Source organism: Phaenicophaeus curvirostris, chromosome 14 (genome assembly GCF_032191515.1).
Source record: "Phaenicophaeus curvirostris isolate KB17595 chromosome 14, BPBGC_Pcur_1.0, whole genome shotgun sequence".
In the NCBI taxonomy this organism is placed as follows: domain Eukaryota; kingdom Metazoa; phylum Chordata; class Aves; order Cuculiformes; family Cuculidae; genus Phaenicophaeus; species Phaenicophaeus curvirostris.
This window is the reverse complement of record NC_091405.1, coordinates 18,563,129-18,589,703: the sequence shown is the minus strand read 5'-3', so window position 1 is coordinate 18,589,703 and position 26,575 is coordinate 18,563,129. Positions and strand designations below refer to the sequence as shown.

The 26,575-nt window shown below is 44.8% G+C and overlaps 2 protein-coding genes across 2 annotated transcripts in view; both read right to left on the bottom strand.

Annotated features, from left to right (window-relative positions):
• Window positions 1-2,945, bottom strand: part of WTIP (WT1 interacting protein) — a 68,315-nt gene extending 65,370 nt beyond the window's left edge. Inside the window, exon 1 of the mRNA XM_069868136.1 lies at window positions 1,466-2,945. Within this exon, the coding sequence (XP_069724237.1) occupies window positions 1,466-2,819 (1,354 nt within the window). The 5' untranslated portion in view covers window positions 2,820-2,945. The remainder of the gene's footprint in view (window positions 1-1,465) is intronic.
• Window positions 2,946-10,188: 7,243 nt separating this feature from the next.
• UBA2 (ubiquitin like modifier activating enzyme 2) lies at window positions 10,189-26,337 on the bottom strand. Its single transcript, XM_069868219.1, has 17 exons — window positions 26,113-26,337; window positions 21,590-21,673; window positions 21,274-21,344; window positions 20,087-20,151; window positions 19,523-19,623; window positions 19,241-19,362; window positions 18,536-18,603; window positions 17,979-18,100; window positions 17,487-17,586; window positions 16,854-17,014; window positions 15,833-15,926; window positions 15,622-15,734; window positions 15,036-15,191; window positions 14,416-14,512; window positions 13,706-13,811; window positions 12,810-12,946; window positions 10,189-11,275 (listed from the first exon to the last, which is right to left on the bottom strand). Exons 1-17 carry the CDS (start codon window positions 26,260-26,262, stop codon window positions 11,094-11,096), a joined length of 1,929 nt encoding a protein of 642 aa, XP_069724320.1. The 5' UTR covers window positions 26,263-26,337; the 3' UTR covers window positions 10,189-11,093.
• Between the last annotated feature and the right edge of the window lie 238 nt (window positions 26,338-26,575).

Here is a 26,575-nt window from a genome sequence, read left to right as displayed (position 1 = left end):
TCAGGACAGCTGTAACTTATTTCTTACTCTGAATACATCTTATTTCTCCATCTCTCACAGTATACAGCAGGAATTTTGAAGGCAACTTTTCTTGCAGTGTGTTAACACGCCCTCCCATCCATCTTCTGCCCACTCTGAGGTGAACCGTTACCGTCCTCAGCTGTGGCCACTCAGGTGATGAGGCACACCAGGTGCCACACCCACAAAAGATGGGATTGATGACCCTTAGCTTTATCAGCCCCACCTGGGATGGAGGGAGGCAGTAAGCACTGCGTTCAGCTGCTTTTGCGTGGGCACAAGAGCTTGTGGAAACTATGCCACTGCAGTTCAGAAGAGAGGCTCTCAGCTACCTCTACTGACCAGCCCAGGTCTGTCTCACTACAGGCATCTCGCAGACATTTGCAAGGAGCCCCCAAAAGTCCTGCCCTCAACCCTCATTCAACCAGGGGACAGGTCCAGCAGCCTCCCAGCTCACCCACCGTCCCCAGCACAGAGGAAACCAGCCAGTTTCTGCCCACTCTAGGATCACCTTTCAAAGGTATTTTGTCCTCTTCCACCCAGTACCAAGTAAGAAAACCAGGAAAGCTTAAATCCTGCTCAGCATAACCACAAAATGTGCTCACTGCTTTCAACAAGTTACTTTTGTTCTATGAAGAGGCAATAAAAACTCAGAGGATGACCAACAGGAGCCTCGGCAAGGACACAGGGCTCTCCTCAGCCCAAACCTCCCCTCTGTCCCATCCCAGGGACAACACCAACCTGTGCGGGAACCTGCGTGCAGAACAGACCCTGCAAGGCCTTGAGGGCAGACACGGTGCCAGGCTCCCACGGGCACCCCAACTACCACAAACATTTTATTGAACGAGGTACTAAGAATCGCTCCACCAGCCACACATGTCACCTGTAAAAAAGTTATCATAGCCAGCCCGAGAGCACGATCTGAAGCCTCAGGGACGCTGGGGGTTATCGGTGAAGTTCCAGCAAGAGAGAGGGAAGCAAAGATAATTGCTGTCAGCCCAACAGCACAAACAGCCTCTCTACTAAGCCCTCAGCCTGCCTCCCATCCGCACGTGGAAGGGGAAGCGCCACGCAAAGAGTCATAGAATCACTATTCTATGATGCTGTGAGTTCTGGGTTTGGGGTGGAAGGGATCATAGAATAACCAGGTTGGAAGTGACCCACCGGATCTTAAAGATCATCCAGTTCTGACCCCCTGCGATGGGGCAGGGGCACCTCCTGCTAGCCCAGGCCGTCCAAGCCCCATCCAACCTGGCCTTGAACACCTCCAGGGATGGGGCAACCTGGGCCAGGGCCTCCCCACCCTCACGGTGAGGAAATTCTTCCTTTTATCGAGGCTAAACGCGCCCCTCTCCCGCTTTCCCGCGGGCGCCCCGGCACTCGGCATCAGGAGCAGCTGCCGGGGGTCAGCTCCCAGGACGGGCGGTGGAAGGACTCGCTCACTCACCGAAGTATTCCTTCTTCATGTGCATCTCCAGCTCCTTCTCCAGCTCCAGCGTCAGCGCCTCCAGCCGCCTCTCGGCCTGGCTGGGGCCGCTGTCCCGGCACGGCGTCACCTGGTAGGGCAGCTTGAACTTGTGTCCCGGCGCGGAGCCCTTGGTGGGGCTGTAGGCGAAGGGCGGCGGCTCGGGGGGCTGCGGCGGGGACTGCGCCCGCGGCTTGGGGTGGGCGTCCCCCAGCTCGGGGAGGCCGCCGTCCTCCTGCAGCGAGCAGCGCGGCGAGGGCAGCTGCAGCTCGGGGTAGGCGCCGGCCGAGCCGCGGGAGCTGCGCGAGCTCTGGCTGGAGATGCTGGAGCGGGGGCTGACCAGGGCGGCGCCCAGGCTGGAGCGGGGACTGGCCAGGGCGAGCCCCGCGCCCGCGCAGCCGCCCTCGGGCTCCGCGCCGCCCGAGTAGCTGGAGCGGGGGCTGGTGGTGCACGAGTACTGGCTGGCGGTGCTGGAGCGGGGGCTGGCGTGGCGCTGGTCGTAGCCCATGCTGATGCCGCTGGTGCGGTTGCTGCTGGGTTTGCTGCCGTCGTAGCCGGTGAGGCTGGCGCGGGGGCTGGAGTGCTTGCTGGTGTCGCTGGCCGTGCTGGCGTAGCTGGAGCGGGGGCTCAGGGCCGAGCCGTCGTACTGCACCAGGCTGGCGCGGGGGCTGCCGAATTTGTCCTGCCCGGGCACCACCAGGCTGGAGCGGGGGCTGGAGAACTTCTCGTAGGGCAAGGCGGCCGCGCCGCCCAGGCTGGAGCGGGGGCTGGAGAACTTGCCGTGCTCGCCGGAGGGGCCGGGAGAGGAGGCGGCCAGGCTGGAGCGGGGGCTGGAGAACTTGCCGTGCTCCCCGGAGGGGCCGGGAGAGGAGGCGGCCAGGCCGGAGAACTTGCCGTGCTCGCCGGCGGGGCCGGGACAGGCGGCGGCCAGGCTGGAGCGAGGGCTGGCGGCGCCCAGTTTACCGTCCCCGCCGCCGGGAGCCCGCCCGCCGCCGCCTTTGGCCACGTAGCCGCCGCCCTCGTAGGCGCTGCCCGCGGCGTAGCGGTAGCCCTCGGCCGGGTAGCGCTTGCCCTTGTCGGGGAAGCCGCTGTAGCAGGGCAGGGCCACCTCGGAGCGGGTGCAGAGCCCCTCCTCGCAGCAGGCTCTGCCGCACGGCTCGGCGCTGCCGTTCAGCCGCCGCGGCCCCGGGACGCCCCGCTTGGGCTCCTCGGGGTCCGGGAGCGGGTCCCGGCGGCCGCCCCGGCCGTACGGACCCTCCGGGCAGGGCTCGTAGAGCGACAGGTCCTCCATCAACTTAGTGGCCTTGAGCGCCAGGTCCTCCTCGTACTTCTCCATGGCCGGCGGGTGAGGGAAGGCGAACTCCGCGCAGCCCGCGGCGGGGAAAGCCAAAAAAAAAATACGAAAGAAAAAAAATAAAGTAAAAATAACGGCAAAACCAAAAAATCGGCCTAAAACCCCCTCACGCGAGCCCGGTCCCGGCGGGGCAGCGGCTCCGGCAGCAGCGGTCACCCCGGCGGCATCGCGGCGGCTCCGGCCGCGCGTCACTCGCCGCCTTAAATAGGGCTCCGGGCGCGGTGAACGGCCGCGCGGAGGGATCCGCGCCCCCCGCCCGGCGCGTGCTGCGCGGGGCGAGGCGCGGACTCCTTTGTGTGGGGCAGGAATGCGAGGAAGGAGACTGGGCGCTGCGTCCCGCTGGAATGTAGTTAATGCCGGAGCCAAACAATGATTCGCACCGAGTCAGGCTGGGAGAGGACGGCTCGGCGGCTTCCCCCGCGCCGCTCGATCGCCTCCCCGAGCCCTGGCCGGGACCGACGGCTCCCCCTCGGCTCCCCGAGCCCTCAGCCGGCGCTGCAGGCTCCCCCTCGGCTCCCCGAGCCCTCAGCCGGCGCTGCAGGCTCCCCCTCGGCTCCCCGAGCCCTCAGCCGGCGCTGCAGGCTCCCCCTCGGCTCCCCGAGCCCTCAGCCGGCGCTGCAGGCTCCCCCTCGGCTCCCCGAGCCCTCAGCCGGCGCTGCAGGCTCCCCCTCGGCTCCCCGAGCCCTCAGCCGGCGCTGCAGGCTCCCCCTCGGCTCCCCGAGCCCTCAGCCGGCGCTGCAGGCTCCCCCTCGGCTCCCCGAGCCCTCAGCCGGCGCTGCAGGCTCCCCCTCGGCTCCCCGAGCCCTCAGCCGGCGCTGCAGGCTCCCCCTCGGCTCCCCGAGCCCTCACCCGCCGCTACAGGCTCCCCCTCGGCTCCCCGAGCCCTCACCCGGCGGCTCCCCCTCTGCACCCCGTAGCCCTTACCCGGCGCTGCCACCTCCCCCTCGGCTCCCCGGGACCGGCGGCTCCCCCTCGGCTCTCCTCCTCCCGCAGCCCTCACAGGGGGCTGGCTGTCTCCCCTCTTCCCCGAGCCCTTACGCTTCTCCTCCTTCCCCTCCTCTCCCTCAGCCCTTCCCCGGGCTGGCGGCTCCGCTGTCACTGGGCAGGGTGGCCCCGGCGCGGCCCCCGGGTGTTAGCGCCACTCATTTAGTCTTTTAATTAAAACAAAAAAAGCCGCGCTAACGCAGCTGAGAGACACGCTGTGGCCTGGAGCGACTCACGGGCTGACAGGAGCACGGGAAAGGGCTCTACCCGCCCAGCGCTGCTTCCACGGGGCTAGGCTGAGGGAAAACCCTGCCCCAACGGCCCCAAACTGCAGCCTCCCCCTCCCAACTCCAGCCTAGAGGTAATTTTTAACACAATTTCCCTGCCGGGCGCTTGCCTCGATGGCAGAAAGGCTAACAAAGCCTTGGGACGCCTGAGCGGTGCCCGGGCTGGGCATCCTCTGAGGGGAGAAACAGGCAGCAAGTTTGAGTTGCAGGCACCCTGCCCTGCCAAGAACATGTTATCATACCTAATTAAACATTAAAAGCAACTGTGTACTCAAAAATGTCCCCAGCTGTGGAGGGCAATTGATTGGCAATCGGTTTGTTTGCAGGTACAGGAGCAGCCAGCAAAAAAAAAAAAAAACCAAAACAGCAGACTACATTAATGTGTAGAGCAAAACCTGGAAAACCAACCTGCTGGGCAAGGAGAGGTGGTCCTCGGTCAGTGCTGGACACGGAGAGAGGGTCCTCTGTCAGTGCAAACACAACCAGCCTTGGGAGCCAAGAGCTCTTTTCCATGATGTGTTCACATCTCCCACCACGTGTCTTGCCGACCCCCTAAATAAGCTCTTACCGCATGCATCTGCAGCCTAGGTCTTGCAGAACAGTGGTGTACAAAGGTACAGGTGCAGAGCTCCATCTTCAATCATTCCTGGGGGCCATCCTAGCGTGGTCTGTCCAGTCACTGACTTTGAGCTACATACTACCAGTTTTTTTAAGTCTGTCTTCCTGAGAAACTGGGAGAGGCTCACGGACAACCTGGGAACTTCATCTGTCAAGAACACATATAAAGAAAAAATAATTTACTCTATTTTATCTAAAAACCCTCACAATTTCACAGCATCAGAGAACTTTACTGGTAATCTAGCAGAGTGGGTAGAACGTGCCTGGGGGCCCTGCCTGTGTGCTCACACAAGGAAGCATTTTGAGCAGCTCCCTTACAGTGGGAACGGGAGAGCTGATGCTGTGTGAAGTCAGGAGTGTAAGCTACAGCAGGAGTGTGTTGTCCTGTAGCTCTGTCCTCCAAGCCACAAAATCTGCCCTTGTTTCACCTTTCGAGGCAGCACAGTTCCTTACGGCCTCTGCTGCCAGCAGGTAGCAGGTTTCTCAGTCAGCCTCTTGGTACGCGAGCCGATAAAGCACGGGCTTTGTTGAGTATGAGCTCATGGGAAAAACATACCAGGGACTGAGTGAATCCGGGGAATGTAAGGAAACAGCCCTCTTTAGTAAACAATATGGATCAAATTATAAAAATCACTTACTGTTGAAAGCTTATGCTCCATAAGTAGATCCTCAAATCCAGGCCCATCCCAGCCGTCTGCAGCCCTTGGCCAGAGCATCCCTGCACAGCGATCCCAGCCCTGCTGCAGGGGCGATACCACAGACCTGCTCTTCACCAGCAAATTGTGCTTCTGTCATACACATAATGAACATAACGTTTATCCATGCTACAGCCACAGATGTAGCCCACATGGATGGAATAAATATGTTTGCAGTGGTACATAGCACACTCGAGCCACCACTGCGTTTCTCAAAGAGGACCATATGTGCCGGGCTGCGCAAACAATAAAAGCGGAGTTAAAGCTGCTGTTGCTGTAACGAGTGCCCCCATCATTCTCCTTCCTGGTACATACAAGAAAAGCCAAAAAACCAGGCAATTACAGCTTGACAATCCTAAAACATTTTTCTCCCCACTTTATTTTAAATATATTTGCTTAATTGTAATAACCAACAGTAAACGGTGTATATTGCAAAAAGACTCACACTTGTGCAATGAAGAGCACAAGAGCCGTCGTAGAGTATTATAAAAGCTGAGCTTAATTTCTTAATTTGGTGTGGTAATCCTCACACCTGATTTTAAGTTGTATCAGTAAATCAGATAGTAAGGAAAGCCAGCTGCTGCTGTTAAATAAACTCCTTTGTCTGAGACTTAAAGGGAGCAAAAAGGCCAGGTGGAGTTATTGATCTGTTAATATCAGCTGGCTGGGCCTCACAGGCAGTGTGCTCCTGTTTCTCCTAATTGCCAGAGCCTTCAAGGGAACGCTGCTCAAGCCACCAGGCAGGGAGACCTGATGGAGATTTCACCTCCCTTAAAACACAAACAATTTATTACCAACAAAGCAGAGCATCTGTAAATATAAGAAATTCACTGGTGAAACTTTAGCCCTGTTGAATACAATGGCAAAAATCCCACTGACTGGTGTTGTGGTAGAAGTTCTATCAGACATGGGTTTACTGACACAATGCAGGAGGGAGTTCTCTGTCTTGCTCCATCAGTTTAACAATTTTAAGCTGCTCCACAGATTTACGTATTGAACTGCATGCTACCTGATTATTTGCAACTTCCCTCCTTGTCTCCAACATTAAGAAAACAATAAAATCATACCTTGACATCTACAAGGTAAATAAGGCTTGTTAGCACTCAGGGAATTCCAGTTCTGATTTCCAGCTTTAAAACTGATCAGTTTCTTGGTCAGAACTGTAATAATTATTCTTTTTCCTTCCTCTGGTCTGTTTAAAAAAAACAAACCCAAAACTTGTGAAAATGATACAAAAACTATGCTGACGAATGTTTTTCTTCTGGATCAGGGACTGAAGTTTTTGTTTTCTTTGAAGCGGTAGCTGTATTGTGGTTTACATGGCTTTGTTTTGCTTTTTGGGGTCCTGTCTGTTTAATGTGCATCGTGATAACCTGAAGTGTAAGCAAGCTTCCCGGAATATAAAGTTTGGATAATGATACGTACTTGGACTCGGGTGATTTGTTTGCAGATCACTTTGCTCTGACATGTTTTTAAAATACTCACTTGCAGCTGATCACAGCTTTTAAAAATTGCAGTTATTGGCTGTGTTTTAGGGCACCATCTTCTGGTAGACAGAACACACTGCCTGAACGGCTGCCTCTGCCAGGCACAACTATGTGAAGTATTTTTGACCAACACTGCTCTGCAGGCTTACCGGTAATTTCTCATTCTAAATCTGCAATAAAACACTATTTAACATTTTTTACATTCTTCTTATTCATTGCAAATGCAGCTAATGAGCGTGCTGCACAAATACAGCTTGGGACAGACCCTGGAAAATTGCAGTAACAACAGGCACTTTGTGAATGTGCTGTGTTAGACAGACAACGTACGTCCAAGCACTTACGACCAATACACGATTTATGTATCTTATTTCTTTTATAGTTTCATCTTCCACTTCTCTTACATATTTCAGATAACATTTCTGGCTAAAGCAATTTACTGGCTCACACTTTGGAGGCTGCACACGGCCATACTCATACCTCCTTGCAACCCCAGGACAGAATCGCTGTATATTCAAACACAATCAGTTAGTTTAGTAGCAACCACTATTTTTGCTTAAGTACATGACTGAATTGGCCAGCTCAGTGAGCAGTGAACCTACTTAGTACTTTGAAGGATATCTTAGGTTACGTAGCTTCTTATTTTGGAGACTTGGGAATGCGAAAACAAACTTGGGACTCTACAGAGCTAAGATTTATCTTGATGTGATAAGAAGTCCTGATTATAATACTGCAAACCACACGCCAGAAAAGACGTCTGTAGGCGTGTGCTCTCTGTAATCATTCTGCTTAGACACTAGAACAAAAATAATCTCAGGCAAGCAAAAGCAGAAGACTGACCTGTGTGAGATTCCTTGTATGACTTTAATCCTAGCTTCTGCTTTCTTGCACGTTCAGTATTTTAGATGCACAAAACCGAAGGCTTCTTGTCCTTATAGATGAATAGTGAAGAAAGAAAGTATCTCTACCTATAGGCACAGATACAGAACACAGGGAAAAAACAAATTTATTTTCCTTAATTCTTTATTTGTTAATTCTTCTAATCCAAGTTTACAATTTTGGGGCAGCAGAGATAAGGCTTGAAGGTAATACTGATAGTGTATACGAACCGTACACAAGCCTGGTTTATTCTTCTGAGATCTAATAAATGGTTAGCAAGGGGTCTTTGTCGTAAAGGTCAGAACTTGAAATGGAACATTGATCTCCTTGCCAGCTGTCGGAGCCAACAGCCAGGGAAGCGTGCGTCTCCTTCTGTGGATCAGCAATGAAATCGGTTCACAGAATAAAATTAAACATCACATAGAACTACTACAGACATGTAATGCTTATCTACATGCTGGTGTTGCTCTGTAGGAAATGGGCTGGTATGTGGCACTCTGCCATCACCACCCCAAGGTCTTTCTACTGAATGGTTCTCAGTTGCCCCCAAATGGTAATTCTCTGAGTATTTTGGGTTGCACTTCTGCCTTTATTTTTTTAAAGCAACAGACTTGTTACAAATTTCCTCACTGTAAGTCTGAAGAGTTTAACAAACATCTAGTTAACTCTTACGTCAGTTGTGGTCAATATTCCTTCCCATCTTCTGCTGCAGAAAAGGGACACTGGACTAGCAGCGTACACAGACATACACTCTTGGCTGCATTCAGCTACACTAAAATACTGTGTTATTTTTGTCTTTGTCATATATGGTACTCAAATTCACTAACTAAACAAAAACATATAAGCATTGAGAATGAATTGTTACTATAAAAAGCTGACAGAAAAGCTTATCTGCGTTACAGAAATTTGCACCAGTACAAACAAATAGAGAATGCTGGGTGACAGAAAAGCCCATTTGTATCGCTGCAAACAGCAATTTGTAGATTGATTTAATGAGCCTGGCTCCAAAATTGTTAGTGAAGACAGAGCCTACGTCAGGGTTGCCAAGCTAAGGCACTGGGAAGAATTTGTCCTCTATTTTAACAGCCTTTCAACTGTGCTTACTTTCATATCAATATTGCTGCTATTAGTACTTGAATGAATTGTCAGCTGAAAAGGGACTCATCTCTTTTTTAAAATACTTGAAAGCTTAATAAATGCTTCAATTTATAATTTTGTCTCAAGGGCAAAAGAGAGTTTAAGTTGGAAAATGCAGCGTTAATGCAGTGTTGGTGATTAGTAGCCAGTTAAGGACACACATGAAACCTGCTTTCTGAAAAGCAGGTTTTCATTTAGCACAGCAGTTTGCATTTTTAGTGGTTCACTCAGTATTGCCAGACGTAACAAGAACTCGATAGAACAGCTGACACTACGTTCAATAAAAGCAGCTTCTGTAGCCTGGTTAACTCTGAACAACTTACTGACAGTTGTCCACGGCCCCGAGAAGCTGCTGTGTGTACCTTCTTGGTCATAAGAAATCATTTGAATACTGTCACCTCACACTATTAACAGCAATAATGAAGAGCAGGAAGCAGTGAGACTGAATAGCCCCCCCGCTTACCCTTTTCACCCAAAATCTGTGTTGAGTGTTATTTTGATTCAGCTAATACACCACTCAATTTCTAAGTCATCAACACTCTCAACTTCAGTAGAATTCCTGCAATAAAGTCAGAAGAATTACAGCCTCCACAGTTAAAATAATCAAGTTAGAAAGCTGTATTCCTGAATACCGACCCGTGCAAGCAGGGAAGTTTCTCAGGCAGAGTGAGATCAGCTTAAAGATTTGTCACATCACCAGGAGCACATCTTATTTCCCAGAGAACAGGCTATTTAACAACTAACTTAATAAACCAATAATTTTATTTTTAGTAAAGTTTAAGAAGAAAGTGTCAGCCTTAACTTCTGGAAGATGTAATCAGACATATTACATTTAGCGCTTCCACTCTTTATGGCAAGAACTGTAAGAACCATTGCACTGGAAATGCTTTCTGTAACACCTTAGTTACATCTTTACCTCAGTCTTCACTCTGCTGGCCAAGAAGCAACTAACTCAACAGCATTTAATTTCACAGGGAAGTATTACGCCTCCAAACAAGCCATTGCATAGGACTATTACTACCTAGAAGAAGAGATAAAACAATAATTGCATCATTGTGCACGGCCCTGGCAGTTTAACACTGATGAAGAGCTGGTCTTTGCACTGGACAGAACCAGATGCAGGAACCAAAACCTAAGAAGGCAACATGTAATATGTAAGAGACCAGTGCTCACCTCTTTCTGCAGGCATGAGGGGGTAAAAGCACGCGTGGGGTGATGCAAATGCTCCAGCTGAAGAGGCCAATAATTGATTGTCCAAGAAAAAAAAAACATTCACAAAAGTTTTATTAAAAAAATTCCCCTTTCACCTCAAACAAGTGAAGCTTAAATTCTGTACTACTCGGTTATGTTTAGAAAAATGAAAATAATACAGTAACTTTTGAAGGCTATACAATGTAAAATCCCATCGGTCAGCATAGACCCAGACTATGCAAGCAAATATAGCAAGTATTTCAGATGTCATTTATTTGGTCCATCAGATGTACAGTATAGTAGTAGTATCTGAGTTTACAAAACATCAAATATAAATAACCTGAAACTGTAACAATACACAAAAATTTGATTCTTACATTGACATACCAGGCAGTACGAGCTGAAAAACTTGAGTAAATTAACAGTTTTACAGTAATGTACATAGTGCCGGCTGAAGTTCAAGAATACTGGTAAAACACGGCACTAATCTGCATTATTGAATTTTCTTCTTTACTTGTTCGGGGTGTGAAAAATGTTTTGGACTAGGCTAAAAGTATTTTTCTTCAAGCAAAAAAATAGAAATGTAGTCACTTAAAACGTGGGCATCGGATGATGACCCTTTACTAAACGAGAGTAGTTTATTTTTTTGTCCTATTGAATCATACCTAAAAGGTATATACACAAAAATAACATGCTTTTTTTCATGACTGTTTAAGCAAATACTTATCCGTAAGTATTTATCAACTATGTTCCTACTACATTTAATAATGGAATTAATATGGCAAAACTTTTGAAAGACTCTATTGAGATGAGAGTTTTATCATCAAGAGAAACACACAAATTACTTAAGCCAGTGGTTTGGTATCACTTGGAACAAGGCCTTAAAATTAGTCTAGTTCTAGGCACTTTTCACACCCCAACATAATATGCTGTTACTGTATTACATTATTGAACTTGTGTTGTCAAGGGGCATTTGCGTGCTCAGTCTAACGCTATGATTTCATCTTGCTCATCTGTCTGCTCAGTACGCACTCTCTTTGTACCGACGCACTCTTTATCTTCTAGTTTTCTCTTGCGGCTTTTGTTTTCCATATCGTCGTCAACGTTGCTCGAAGTACCTTCATCTTCAGAATCGACAATCAATAGATCGTCTTCATCTGGAGCTGAAAAAGACGCGTGTTTAATTCAAATGGGCACTGTAAAGATAGTCTGCTCTCAAACCAAGCTTCATACATAAAACCAAGAACATCTCTAATACAACTAATACATCTTGGAGCATTCTTTATCAATATTCTTTGCCGTTCAGCTGCAAGAACCACAGAATCACTAGGTTGGAAAAGACCCACTGGATCATTGAGTCCAACCATTCCTATCAATCACTAAACCATGCTCCTCAGCACCTCATCCACCCATCTTTTAAACACCTCCATGTTTTGAATTTCTCTGAAATTTGTATGACATAGCCTTTCCACATGGTTACTCCCCTTTCACCAGAGGTATGGAAAATAATGCGATAACCCAAAAATAAGGGAAATGTACTAGTTAGGATGTGATTCTTCTCTTTTGTACGTGCAAAAAAAATTGTAATATCTACAGCAGTCCTTGAGCTGTTTTCTAGCCTCTCTTGAACCAGTGCATTCAATAGAACTCCCAGCAGATGCCACACTTCACCAGAGGGAGAACGTGCAAAGAAAGGGAAGAGTGGAAGGGTGGGCAGACTTGAAGATCTAAAGGACAACAATGGATGGTATAAAGGGAAAATAGACCCAAACATGAACCTTCAAGGCATCTAGTGAATTTGGTTTGTTTTGAAGTACAACTTCCCTGTAAAAATGAATTTTATGCTAGATTTTCTATATAGTTCGAAATCAATTGTAGCAACAACCCTAACGTTTAATCTCCCCTGAAACAAGAGGTGAGTGGAAGTGACTATGTACTGGTGCACTTATCTTAAACAGCACCACCTGACAAACAAATGAACATCATCCAAAAGTGTAAGACAGAACTTACATGTCACAACAAGTGTTCTGGCTCATACGCTATCCCTATAAAACAGTCTGATGTTTCCAGTACCTCAACATTCAGTGATTAAGCATCTCAATATTCACTGGAGTTTAACTAGTCTGAGTATGTTCGAAGAAACACCTCACATTGGGCAGGTGATAGCACTTCTTCCTGCCTGGCAAGTACTATTTTCTTGCCATGCTTTGCTTGACTGTGAGAAATAATTACTTTGTAAGCAGATAATAAAGACATCATCTTAAATTAACAAAATAAAACATGATGAAAGACATCCACAAAGTAATTTTTAAATCCATAAGATGAAAGTAATAAATTTGGTTGATTCTTTTGTCAAGCAGTAGTGTGACTGTCAGATAGAATGGGTACAACTTCACTTCAGTCACAGTGCAAATGATGCACTTAAGCTGACATCCCACCAAGCCCTTGTATATTACGTAGTATCCATTTCCAGGCTTATTTACTGTAAACCTTTCTAACAATTTAAAATTGTTACAAAGTACACATTTAAGAGGTGTGTTTTCCTATTTAGTACCATATTTATACACAGAGGCAACCTAAAAGCCTTCTGTTTCACGTTGGCAAAGTTAAATTGTAAACCCACAGACAACTGTCTTAATTGGGCAGCACTACCAAAAGACTCTTCTGTTATATTTACTATTAATGACAGTTATTTACCTCTTGATGTTGAGGGTTGCGCTCCATCATCGCTGCCATTGGTGATGTTCTTGGATGTTGGTTCTGATGGTTTAGGGCCAACTTTTTCAGGGGTATCACCAACAACTTCAAATTCTACATCTTTTTCTAGGTCTTCACTGCAGAAAAACGCATATGCTTTTAAACAACCAGGTAAAAAAAACCCTGTCTTTTTCACAAAGCACATCATTCAACTATCAGAGCACCCTGCAGGTATGGCAAAATGAGAAAAACGTTAAAAAAAAGAGGAAAATCTGTTCAGAAACACTGTTCCACCCAGTGCTGTGACTTAAAATGCTTAGGAATGAGAAAAATCATTACTGGAGCTCTCTCTTCTTCCTCTATGTCACATTCCCAGTCTCACTGAAAGTGCAGCATGTTAATTTGTGGTATATAAGCTGTATATTACTTATCCAGGGTTAAATACAGAAACCAATTTTTTCAAAGTGACTTCTATTTCTGTTGCTGTGTCCAAACACAGGTAGTCAAGCAGAGGACCCACTACTCCAGCACGCAGGGTGGGTTTTGTCTTTTGAAATTTTGGGATTTTGTATTTTTTAAATAGTAGTTTCTCACTGTTGGCTGCCCCCAAAGTAGATTTGGTTTTGCACTGTATTTTTATGCTGTGTAATGACAAATTATTCAAATAAACTAGGTCCATTTACTGGAAAAAAACAAACCACCCACACCCCTCAATCTACCAAAACCACCTAACCTCTATATATTCCTGAAAAATAAAAATTCCTCTTTTACTTCTGTATTGTCTTTCTGAAGCTTAACGTCTGAGTTTTATTCATTAATTTAAAATTCTGAGTTGGAAATTCCCCATGGAACTGTTCTACAAATACACACAAAACCAATGATTTCAGAGTCCTCACCTGTGAAGCACATTGATTAACAGCGTGTAGTCCTGGAGGAAATCATCTGCCTGTAGTCGAGTGCCGTTTCGGATTCCAAAGTCTGATAATTTCCTGTGGTTATTTGCTAGAAAAATAGTGAAACATGGCAGTGTATACAGCTGTTTACGTAAAGATCTCTTACAACTGAATAAATATGATGAAACAAATACTGCAGAAGTTTTATGTTGAAACAAAAGATTAACAGTTATTAGCTATATTTAAAGTAAAAGCTGATATTCAAGGGTACAAGGAGTAAAAACTACTTATGTTTGACTTATTTAGCCTCACACATCATGTTCAAGCACTTCACTATCATTACATTTAAGTATGTTTTGGAGATAGTGCCTACAAGCATCATAAAAAAGGCCACAATCTAAGAACAAGGAAATGAACAGGACTTGCAAACAGAGGAGAGCAACCTGTGCACTTTCATAGCTGAATACCGACTCTTGAAAGGAATCCTGACACTCCAGGTGAAAAGGACTTTATGTAGGAAAGCCAAACTGGACATGCAGGCTTGCAGACAATGCCACGAGCTATTCTCAAGCCACTTGAATTCTTGCAAATCCAGTTCTCTTCAAATATTAGTCTACAGAATGAATGCTAAAACACCTCCTGGAATTCCATTCTGTATATCATGGTTTCTTGCTAGTTTTATCTACTCTGATCTGCAAAGCTTCAGTGCTTACCTTCTGTTTCTCCTTCTTCTGAAGATATAAGAATAGTTCCCTTTCCATCTTCTATTTGTACATCTGGTGCTACCATAGCAAACTTTTCTTTCACTATCTGAAAAGATTAATACAATTTTTTAATCAATATCTGACTTAAAGCCACTTCGAAAACAAAGAACCTTGAATTATGTGGATTCTCTTTTCCTGGTTTATTTCCAGGCAACTGCTGAGAGCTTATGCTTTTTTTTTTTGTTACTACCATGAACAAAATAATCATATTTTTGCTTTCTGAAACCTTCAGGTTTTGATGAACTTCATAAAATGACAGAATTACAAATCAGTTGTGACTACACAGTTGCAATGTGGCTACAGGACTATTCAACTGAAATACAAATTTAGGTTTTTGCTGCTAGGTATGAATAGGCTTTAAAAACAGTAAAGTGTTACAAAATACACATGTTCTTTCACAAGATATACAAGCAGACATGACTAAGAAGCATATTTGCTAATCTAACTCTTGTAGCTTAGAGAAATGCAAAATATACAGCAAATATAAACAACTGATGTTCCATCTAAACATACTGAACAAACCCCTATCCTTATTAAAGTGAAAGCTGTAGATAGTATTCAAGATTTACCTTATCCTGGAGTGTTAACACAGTAACTTTGTGTACGTTAAGTTTCACAGTCACTTCTGGCTTACTTGCACATACATAACAGTTCGGATTTGGTGGATCCAAAGCACAAGGAACCAATAGCTTCTTTCTGGGATTTGGCTGCTTGTTCAGAAAAATCTTGAGGACAGAATAAAAAAAAAGTTATTCTGTAAGTAACAGCACTTGTAAAATCTATTTTCCTACAGATTTATCCTCATAGTCTCACAGGTTGTCCTGTTCCCTAATCCTAAACACGCCTCCTGAGCTGAAGTGCCACCTCTGCTGACTGACCTGATATTGCCAAACAGATCTGTCACATGAAACAAATACTATTCAAGTGATGTCAGTGTGGTTCTCTCTCCTATCCAAGCACCACTTTTCATTAAATCAGAGGAATTTAATAATCCTTGAGACTCCCACTTCTCTTCATTGTGGCTGAAAGTTCCCAACACATTCAGAATCTACTGACAAGTGACAGACAGTAAAACTACGCAATAGTCGTAGCAGGTTACATGTGACTTTTAAGCAAATAATAGCAAGAAAGTATAAGTATCTTATTTCCACTTACCGTTCTACACTGATCTATTTTTCCTGATAAAATCTTCAAGCCCTCCAGCACTATCAGACCAGCTATTACTGCATTAGTAGTAGCTATAGCTGGGATAATGTTTCCTGCCATTGCTGCAAAACAAGCAAAAACATGCAGATTTTTAACAGTACATGAAAACGAGAAGTTTAAATTATTATTTAAATAAAACAATGTTATAACATATCCTTACACTTGATATCAAATCTGCTCTTCATATTCATACTGAAAACATGCATCCTGAGGTTCGCAGCAGAAGTGACAAAATCCATTGCAGAAGGGTCATCCTGGCAAAAAGTTAACGCAAGCATTTAGAAATTGGATTATTCATTAGAAAAAGTTTGCCACACGTGGTTCCTAAAATCTTAAACCCATAAAGTTTAAAAACAGTCTGTACAATTTTCCATTTCAAAGTCAATTTACGTCCTCTCGCAGCAGGTTGCTTTGAGCACTAAGACTTCAAATAGATGTGTTCAGAAATTGCACCTTGGTATTTTTGTTGTGAATTAGTGTAATAGAATTGTAGTATAGTAGAATTGGTATAAATCAAATGCCTTGCATATTCAAAATAACGCTCAAATCCAAAAATCTTAAAACGTCTTATGCTCAGTTTCAAAACCTGTGTTTCAGAAAGAAGTATTTTTGTTATCTGTTGTAATATTAACTTACTACTTCCTCCCCACTGTATTTAAAACTATGCTTTTAGCTTATGCCAAATGACAACTGACTGCAGGAAAATTACATGGTGTCTGCTGCTAAAAGAGAAAATTCTTTTCTTGTTTATCTTCACAAAATGTAAAATATCACACACCTATCATCAAAGCTAACTACAATGTACAACTAAGCAGAGCTCTAGCTCCAAGCTACTGTATATGAACATGTTTTAGATACAGCTAGAGTAAAGGAAAAAATTAAGCTCCATTATTAAAATATTTTCAAAAATCAAAATATGGCAAATACTTGTGAATTTGTGCCTTTTAAAATTGGTGAATTAAGTTATTTTACATCTCAATAGTTATTCCTCACACTCAATGAGTTACACAATACAGCATGTTTAAAGTACAGATTTACTTATATATGAGAAGCGCATTTAGTGAGGTGCCAGGCATTTTTGTTCCAAGTAGTACTATTTTGGAATGAAAGTGAATGAATCCAAGTACTATTTGCGCTCCATACGTGAAGTACAATGGTTCTTATGTACTGAGTAAACTAACCTTATCCCATATAAGCTCAGCTCCCTCGCCCTTCTCAGCCAGGTGAAGTCTCAGGGTTTCAACACTCTTTGAAAATAAGTGTGCGTAGCTCTTGACATCAAGAACCTGCTGATCCTTCAGGAGCGCAGAGGATTCGTTTTGTTGGTCAGATATGGTTTTGTCTTTGGGAAAAGAAAAAAATAATAAGATTAGGAATACTTCCAAGTCCTACTGAAGTTCTCTCAAAGAGCTAAGAATTTTCCAATTTCAGTAAAACTAAATATCCTTAAACTACAGCAGCCCAAACATTTTACAACAAATCTGCATTTAAAACTGCAACTACAGTTATACTCTTATCAATCACCTAGATACACACAAATTACAGCAACTGTAAACTATAAGCAAAACTCAGCTTTCAGAGATAAGTAGCTGACATAATTCTGTGGAATACGAATTTTTGACAGCCAACACTAAGTATCTAAAACAATGGCAAAACAGTATTGGATTAAAAAAAAGTTTACTATGTAGAGAAAAACTAGAATTCTTCTGGAATTGTGAAGAATTAACGTGTACATTATCAGTAGTAGGTGTGACAGTGCAAAACGGTACATATCACAGAGATACTTAACTAACAGCTGGAAGAGGGACAATTACCTTGATTCTGTACCTCAGCCCAGTCCAGTGGCACTGGAGGCTTTCTTTTCCTCCACAGCTTATCCATTGTCAGCAGGTATCTAATGTCGTCTTTAAAAAGCTAGGAAACATTTTAAAAGAAAAAACAAATATTAAAGTGAAAGGGGGAAAAAAAAGACATACTTTATGTCTGCTGAGAAACTGAAAAATCAGCATTAGATTCATGAAGTTTTGCTTTTCTTCTTGAAAACTTTTTCAATTACATAAATAAAAATCAGAATCCACAGGGAAAGAAAACAGGTTCAAAAAACTTCTTATTCCCCATTCTCTAACACTTACAGCATAAAGTTTACACAGCTCTGGTTAATTTGGGAGGGAGTAAAGTGAAAATCAAGAAACAGTAGCCCAAAACAGTGGGCTATCCACCTACTGAAGCCATCACTACAGCCATTTTTAACTTTAAAGCACCTCATACACTTCAAATAAAGACATTTATTGGGGTAAAGATGGTACCTTAGTAAAAAGTTTAATTGGATCATATCCAGTTGATTTAGCCCACTCCTTAGTCGAAACACGTTTAATATCACCATCTTCATTGGATGCTCGTGCCCTGGCTTCTGCTTCTGCTGGCTCCCCTATGAATCAAGTGTTAACCGAGTTTTTGAATTAAAAGAAAGAGGAAAATCACATCCAAGTATTTCCCCTAGAGTCAATAACCAAAATTATGCAGGGACCATAAAATGGCTCTATTGTGCCCAGCAAAAGCTCAATTAGACACACCAGCACTAACTCCTCTTTGCTTCTACAACTGCAACTCACTAACTTAGTTTGATGTAACCCAATTCCTTTATTGGCAGAAACAGTGAATACTTGTTTCCTGTTGATTTTCTACACATAACGTTGTGGTCACACAAATCTAATAACACACCCCAAACTTCTGTCCAAGGGTACAGTAAAAAGAAACCTCTTAAAAGAAAGTAGAGCTGAACTCTCTAAGCTTAAGAAATGTATAGAATCAAGCCAAAATTTCTGAAACAGAACATTTTGGTAGCAGCTTATATCACACTCACAGGCAGCTTCAGGATCAGCTCTGTCAGGAGAGACTTCTTGATCAGCATCTTCTTCTCCAAACAATTGACTATATAATAAGAAAAACACAACGCTAGAATTTCATCATATCTGGGTAAAGACTGAAATATTTGCTAATGGATACATATCCACTTTAGAATTCTTGCTATCGGCGCCACGTCACACAATGGTTTTTGAATCGTTGGGATTCATCATGCTGGACTTAATGCTGAATTTACAAAACTGAATTTAGCCGAACAGTTACGTACAATGCATCAATGGTTCACCCAGACTCATATTGCAGTATTGAATGCATTGCTTATAATCCTCCAAGATCTCAGCAAACTTTACATGTTAACAAATGCATTAAACTGAAAAACATGTTACCTTCACAAACAGGTGAAGAACAAAGTAACCTCAACCTGCACTGCGGTGCCAAACTACTTTGGCAGTCTTCCGTGACATTAGAGCAAGGCCGAAGTACAATCAACCCTCTATCTTTATGTTAAAAAACTGAAAAACATCCCAAAAACCACCTCAAAAACCCAGGTCAAAGAATTGGAGATTTTTACTATCGTACACATTCATTTAAAAAAAAAAGACGCCACCCCCACAAAGTGTGTCTCCCCTGTATTTCTCTGTCTGTAGGTTTAGAAATCAGAAGACTGAGCCACAGCACCTATTTTCTTTTTTTACAAATCACTTACTTGAACAAATACTTAGCCCACACAATGCAATGGATCGGTTCTGATGGCGTATTGCGGATTGTGCAGCCTGGAAAAGTCTTCTGAGTTGGTTTAGGATGACATTCGTAACATTCTGTCACTCCCTGGTGAAAAGTGAAATATTTACTTGTCACACTCTGAAGGCGACTATAGTAAATGCTATCACCAGATGAAATGTAACCATATCTCAAACACCCAGCTCCCTGCTGTCTAAAATAGCCAATGATTTAAACTTACAGCAACAAGAGACATACACAGCCTGACCTTTTTAATAACTGTCACTTGTCCAAGGTAGCCTGCAGTTCCACTCTCTATAAGAGGAACATCAGCAGCCAGACACATCCTGTTCACATGGTTACGGGCAGCTGCAAATCAAGAGGTTTTAAAGAAAAATTTGAATAATCAGAAAAAAAAAGTTTTACTTCTCCAAATTCAAACTATTCTCCTATGCAAAATTTACCCTTAATCTGTCTTATTTAATTACAGGACACTATGGATTTTTCACAGTCAGTTTTCCAATTAATACAAAATACATTGGCAATATTAAATAGCACAAACCGAAGTACGTAAATACAAGGCTTATCGGTTCTCAAAAAGCAGGGACAAAGCATTCAATGTTTGCTTTCAAAACACCAGTAAAAGCACTAACTACCTTTTCAAGTTTGTAGTGAAGCACATGAGTGTTAGTCGAACAACAAGCTACAAGAGGATACTCATTATTTAACTGACACTGCTGATGTACTAGGAGCAGAACACATTAAAGTTCTGTTTCTATGAATAAACAACAGTATTTTTATCTCCAATACAAAATCATAGCGAAAACTTCACCTCTGTTATCCAGAGCATTCATAACCAACGTAAACTGGCGGAAGAACTCTACGTTATAGTCAGGGCTACAGGAAAGAAAAACAACACTCAAAATGGCATATCAACGTTGATGGTTATTGTGCCACAACAGAAACCACACGCATGCAAAGGGAAGGCTGATGTTCAGGTGATAAATTACGCATATTATAAGTTTACTGCTAGTCTTTAACTGCCCCATTTGTCTTCTGCCCATTCTAATGCTGGGTGAAAGCATGAATTTTATGCTGCTGGAAGGAAACTATTGCGATTAGTACTAACTTGACCAATAAAATAGGCAGACAACAAAAAAGTGATTATACTGCTCTGACCTAATGAGTAAATTGGCTGAGCTGTGGTAACTGACCTCAAAAACCATCAGCTGAGGCTAAAACGTGCGTGCTGTAATTACCACAGCTCATCAGACTGTTGATAATTCATTAATCTGCGATAGCTCAATTGGTTTTGATTGTGCCTACGTACCCTGAGGAGCCAGCACACAGGATTTTAAAATCGTGACACTTAAGTGTCTTTATATCGTATTTTTCTGGTTTAAAGAAGAGACAGTAAAGAGGAAACAGGACTAAGGGTTTCACAGTTTCAGAAGAAGGATGCAATGAATCAGTGTTTCAGTGGCTAACAGCAACATCGGAGCCCAAACCTTAATATCAGAATATCAATTTTTAAGAAAACAGACAAATATAAATTAAAGCATGGGAAATAGCTAACAAAAACATATATAATCTTGTACTCTACTCATTGGTTATGGATCATAAAGACTAATTTTTAACAGTAGGAGGCATATACAAATGATACCCAGTCACCTACACACAAAAGACTTAATTTTTTTAATTACAGACGCAACATTCACATTTTAATCTAATTATTGCTCAAAACATCAGGGCGTCCTTACAGCAGAGAAACTTGTATAGTAAATATTGCTAATAAAATGGAAAATAGACATGAGCAAATGACTACAGCTTACTACAAAGCTTAAAACAACTCATGCAAAATCCACACTCCTGCTCAGGTACGTGGCAGTCTCATATTTACAGCTATTTCTTCTGACTGCGGTAGCTTTGTAAAATATCTTGCAGCACATCATTGTAGCATTTAAATAACGCAGTACTTGCAAATCAAAATGCGTAATTAGTGCTTAGAAACAAACATACTTCATGATGCTATCGTGGTAAGCTATAATATTAGCTTCTGGACAGAACTGTAACACGCTTTCCTTGGCAACCTAGAAATAAAGAAACAAAAACAAAACCACACTTATTATTTTGTCCTTCCTTCTAAAGACAGACTCGATACCAGTTGTACATTGAGTAAGTTGGCTACCTTAAGAGATTTAAATACTTTTATAATAAAATAAATGTTGTGGATAGCAACGATCAACCAACCAACACCTTCCCCTCACAGCACAGACAAGTGCAACATGTTTCTAACACATAACTTAACATTGCGGAAGGATGGCTTTTTCCTCACCTGTGATTTTGATCTTCCAACATGTTTCTTTTGAAACAAAAACTGCCTGTTGAGATTGCTGACATCAATAGTATCCAAATCGATCTATAAACACACAAGAGAGAGCCATTTCACTTTTGCAGAAACAATGGAAACAAAATCACTGACAGAATTTGAAGCGAACGCGATTGACCAAAGTGCATCATTTTTCAGCTCTGCAGAGGTGTTACATCTGCACTGCAGCAACTGTAGAGGCACAAATGATCTTCAGGAACGCATACACTTTAAATAGCTACTAGCAACAGAACCGTATCTCAAAAATTAAGGGCTACATGACAACAAACCGTCTGAAGAAAGAGCCCCTAACTGAAAACACACGTGAATTTGGAGACAAGTAAGCACAGCACTCAGTTGGAAGTCAGTAGTTGACTGCTTGATTTACTGCAGGTTAAAGATTTTGGTGAGAATTCACCAGGAACGCAGCGCGGGACCTCAGAGGAGCCACAGCAGAGATCAGCCTAGACAGGTCCAGCCAGGCTCTACCAGGACTCACCACGCTGGATGCTGGCTCTGCACCGTGCTTCCCCAAGGCCCAGAAAAGGCTACTCAGCCAACTAATTAGTACGTCTGCTTTATATTTGAACATGGCTTTAAGCAACAGAATCAGTAAACCGAGGCCTCCATTGCCACCTAATTCACACACTGCAGGGGCAAAAGCTTTTACTCTGGGTCACCAGGACTAACAGCTTACGCCCTCATTAAACATTTATGAGGTCTACTTACACACAAAAATCCAGCCACACAATTGAGACGTTTAAAACCACCTCCCACAGAACCGTGATGTGCAACCTCAAAGGATGCCGTGCCTGCAGTGCCCCTCACAGCCGCGTTTCTGTTTATCATCACATGCACACGAACATCTGAATCGCAAACGTCTTTACTCCACCACAAGAATTAAGAAGATTTAATTGCAACTCTGAGAAAAGTTATTCCCACTGGTGTTGCCACTACTTTTCTTTATTGACACAATTTTTCTGATCAACCCCTCTTTTTTGAAGTCCTCTCCTGTACATAACTTTCCTTAATCCAGACCATTTTTCTGACCCTCAGAGATGTTTCTCCCTAGTTCCCACAGGCAGACCAACTGTGCTGTGTGAAGCCTAAACACAACCTACCGAGGTTGCTCTCCTATGCTCTTCATTTCATTAACCAAACTTGAGCAACAAAGAAAAGCATGTCACACACATCTCATCAAGGATCCTCTGCATGTGAGAACTAAGCTCCAAGATTAAACTTCCTATTTTCTGAAAGGACTATTGTTAATTTAAGGATTAAGTTTTAATATCCTAAGAACCGTAATAGCTGAAGAGTTCTATTTCAATGTTAAATTAAAGCACCTGTAGGTGTAGAGCAAAGAGAAAATAGACAACATTACAGAAACGTATTCCAAAGCAGAGACTGTTCATCTCCATTATCCATAGCGGACCAGTAACTACACAGGGTCTTGTGCCTTTTCGTGAAAAGAGCATTTGCGTGAAAGCACATCTCCTCCGCCTCTTCTTTCTCATCAGACGTACTCAGGAAGCTTTCTTCATCCAAAGCCAAACAGCTCGAGAACCTCAAGCAAACACGACTAAGTGCATCATTCTATCAGAACTTTCACAACCCAGAAAGCATTCAGCATTTTACCTGGAGACGGCAACAAGCAACACAAGCTACAACTGAAAACAGTGCTGCCAAGACCAGAAGCAGTAAAGGAAGTTTTCCTCCAGAGTACCCGAGACCACCAGGCTTCAACAGAACTTTCCATCTAGGTAAGAATAATCACAGTTTAACAGTTCTCTTATTAAAGTAACTTTTACACTGGTCCCATTTTAGCAAGTTAAAGAGAAAGAATGTATATTCCTAAGAATATACATTCATGTTCTTAATTCAGACTTGGATTTTGAGTGATTTGATCTTGTTCTTCATTCAAGAGGACGATGGCGCTGCCTTTTGACAATGTATACTTGCTAAAATCACACATTTGTGAACTATTTTGGGATTAATATTTTGTTTTAAAAAATATATCACAACTTATTTATAAAAACAGAAAGTATTTTCAGGTGTTCAAGTTTGTTTTATGACAGAGGAAAACCCTCAACAACAGCACAAATGTTGATGAAAACCATGTACTCTCCTAACAGCAAGTTTCCTCTTTGTGTAACGATTCTCTTTTTGCCCTCACCTCTACCTACTTACTCTACGTTATCAAAACGTTAATGTCTTGCATAAAACACTGCCAACGATATTTTTAAATGAAGATGGCCCTGATCCAAGATGCACTGAAGTTAATGGAGTCCAACCAAGCTGGCCTTGAAAGATCACACAAAACCCCAAAACTACAGTAGTGATAAGCATGCCCCAATGAAATTTATGCCTAATGACTGACTGGCAAATCACAGAATCATAAAATAACCAGGTTGGAAGAGACCCACTGGATCATCGAGTCCAACCATTCCTATCAAACACTACACCATGCCCCTTAGCACCTCGTCCACCCGTGCCTTAAATCAGGAGATACTGAACTCTTTCTGTTACAATGGACTGTAGGAGCATACAAATCACACAGTAAGATAGAAAGTAAAATAAGAGGGGAAAATGCAGTGCAGAAAAGGCAGGCTTTGATTCTTCCACACGTTTACTTCACCAGTACAATGCTGAAATTGGACAGGCTCGCAGCGGCAGACTCACACAAAAGGGATCATTTGGAATCACATGTAAGCACGGCCTAAGAGTTTTGAAAAGTATCTCAGGAAGGCCTGAGCTGTATGAATAAGAAGGCAAAGCAGCAGCTGCACTCCTCAAGGAGCTGATACAGTTTTAGCTAAAAGCTGTTTCTAATCAGCTCTGCTCAATGATTCTGGCTGTAAGAACAAACTCCTTGCTCCCTGCAAAACTCTCAGGTGTGACTGCTGGCCAGACACCCACCAGGAAAGGCGTGTTCCAGGGAACAGCCCTGTGCCCCAGCTGGATTAGTACTCCCAGCATTTCTTAATACCACATACTTTTCATAACTACAGTAAGAAATTAATAAAGGTCTGGGAACCTGGTAATCTGGGTTTTGCCAACTGTGTTTCTCTCTATCCCATTTCCATTACCACCCTCTCCACTCTGCCCTTCCCACAGACATCCAGCAATCCGTATCAGGAGGAAAAAGCAAAAGCACAGCCTGGAAGCCACTGGGACTCAACTCCCAAGACTGACAGTTTTACAACTCGGTATCCAAAACGGTGGTCACCTCCCACATGTTTTGTTTTTCACTGCTGTGAAATTGGAAGGGGGAAGATTTAGTTTGGACATAGAAACATAGAATGCCACGTTGGAAGGGACCTCGGGAATCATCTGGTTCAACCCTTTTAGGTGATCTATAGTTTATATGAGATGGCCCAGCACCCTGTCAAGCTGAGCATTAAGAGTGTCCAGCATAGAGGAATCCACCACTTCCCTGGGTGGATTATTCCAACATTTAACTGTTTCCATGGTGAAAAATTTCTTTCTGGATTCCAATCAGAATCTCCCCAGGGGCAACTTATACCCATTACCCCTTGTCTTCTCCATGTGACTCCTTGTAAAAAGGGAGACTCCATCCTCTTGGCTGACATGCTCGATGTACTGGTACATGGTGATAAGGGCTCCCCTAAGCCCTCTCCTGTCAAGGCTGAACAAGCTCAGCTCTCTCAGCCGTACTTCACACGGTAGCTTTCCCAGTCCTCTGATCACCTCAGTGTCCTTCTCTGCACACCCTCCAGCCTGCCCGCATCTTTTTTTGTGCAGTGGGGACCAAAACTTCTTCATGATGAGGGCAGGGAGGCCCTGGCCCAGGTTGCCCAGAGCAGTGGTGGCTGCCCCATCCCTGGAGGGGTTCAGAGCCAGGCTGGATGGGGCTTGGAGCAACCTGATCTAGTGGAAGGCGTCCCTGCCCATGGCAGGAGGGTTGGAACTGGGTGGCCTTTAGGGTCCCTTCCAACCCAAACTATTCTATGATTCTATGATCCATTCCAACCCAAACCACTCCATTCCATGGCAGGGAGTGGAGCTGGATGGGCTGTGAGGCCCCTTCCAACCCAAACGATTCTATGATCCCTTCCAACCCAAATCGCTCTATTCTGTCCCATGGCGGGGGGGGGAGGAACCGGATGATCTTTGAGATCCCTTCCAGCCCCAACTACTCTATAATTCTACGATCCCTTCCAACCCAAACCATCCTTCTGCATCCCACGCCAGGGAGTGGAACCGGACGGGCTGCGAGGTCCCTCCCAACCCAACCCAACCCGCTCTATCCCATCCCCTCGTGGAGGGGGGATGGAGCCGGACGATCTTTGAGGTCCCCTCCAGCCCAGACCGCGCTGTCCCACGCCGGGGTTGGCCCCGCGCGGGCCGCGAGGTCCCTTCCCGGGGCCCGGTTCCCCCCTCGGGCTCCCCCGCGCCGGGCAGCGGGGATCCCGCCCTCCCGCGCCCCGCGGAGAACGCGGCCCCGCGCTCGGCCCCGCCCGGCCCCGCACCACGTCGATGTTGCTGAAGCCGGTGAGCACCAGGTCCTTGAGGAGCTCGCAGCCGATCCCGCCGGCTCCCACCACCAGCAGCCGCGCCTGGGACACGGCCTCGGCCAGCTCGCTGCGCAGGGGCCCCGACACCGGCCCCGACACCGACATGACGGGCGGCGGCGGCTCCGCGCGGCGCTGCGAGCCCGGGCCGCGCTCCGGACACCGACACCGCGCCGGGACAGAGCGGCGCCGCCACCGCCCGCAGCGCCCCCTGCCGCCGGGGAGGGAGCCGGCCCCGCAGAGCCCCCGCCACAGCCCGCAGCGCCCCCTGCCGCCGGGGAGGGAGCCGGGCCCGCGGCGCCCCCTGCGCCGCACGGGAAAGGCTGCGGTGGGTCCGAGCGGCCCCGCGCTCGCCGCGGGTTCGAGCCCCGCGCCCCCCTGCTGGCCCCACGGCTCTGCGGGACAGGAACCACATCAAGGG

Bases quoted from the DNA above. Each gene is read 5' to 3' on its own strand.
- UBA2 (XM_069868219.1), bottom strand. From the start codon at position 26,262: ATGTCGGTGTCGGGGCCGGTGTCGGGGCCCCTGCGCAGCGAGCTGGCC. The intron at 19,363-19,522 runs GTCAGGCTGTGT...ACTTTTCACCAG, and splicing joins AAGTGACAGTTATTAAAAAG to GGAGTGACAGAATGTTACGA. The intron at 11,276-12,809 runs GTAAATAACTGT...CGTCTTTTTCAG, and splicing joins GCAACCCTCAACATCAAGAG to CTCCAGATGAAGACGATCTA.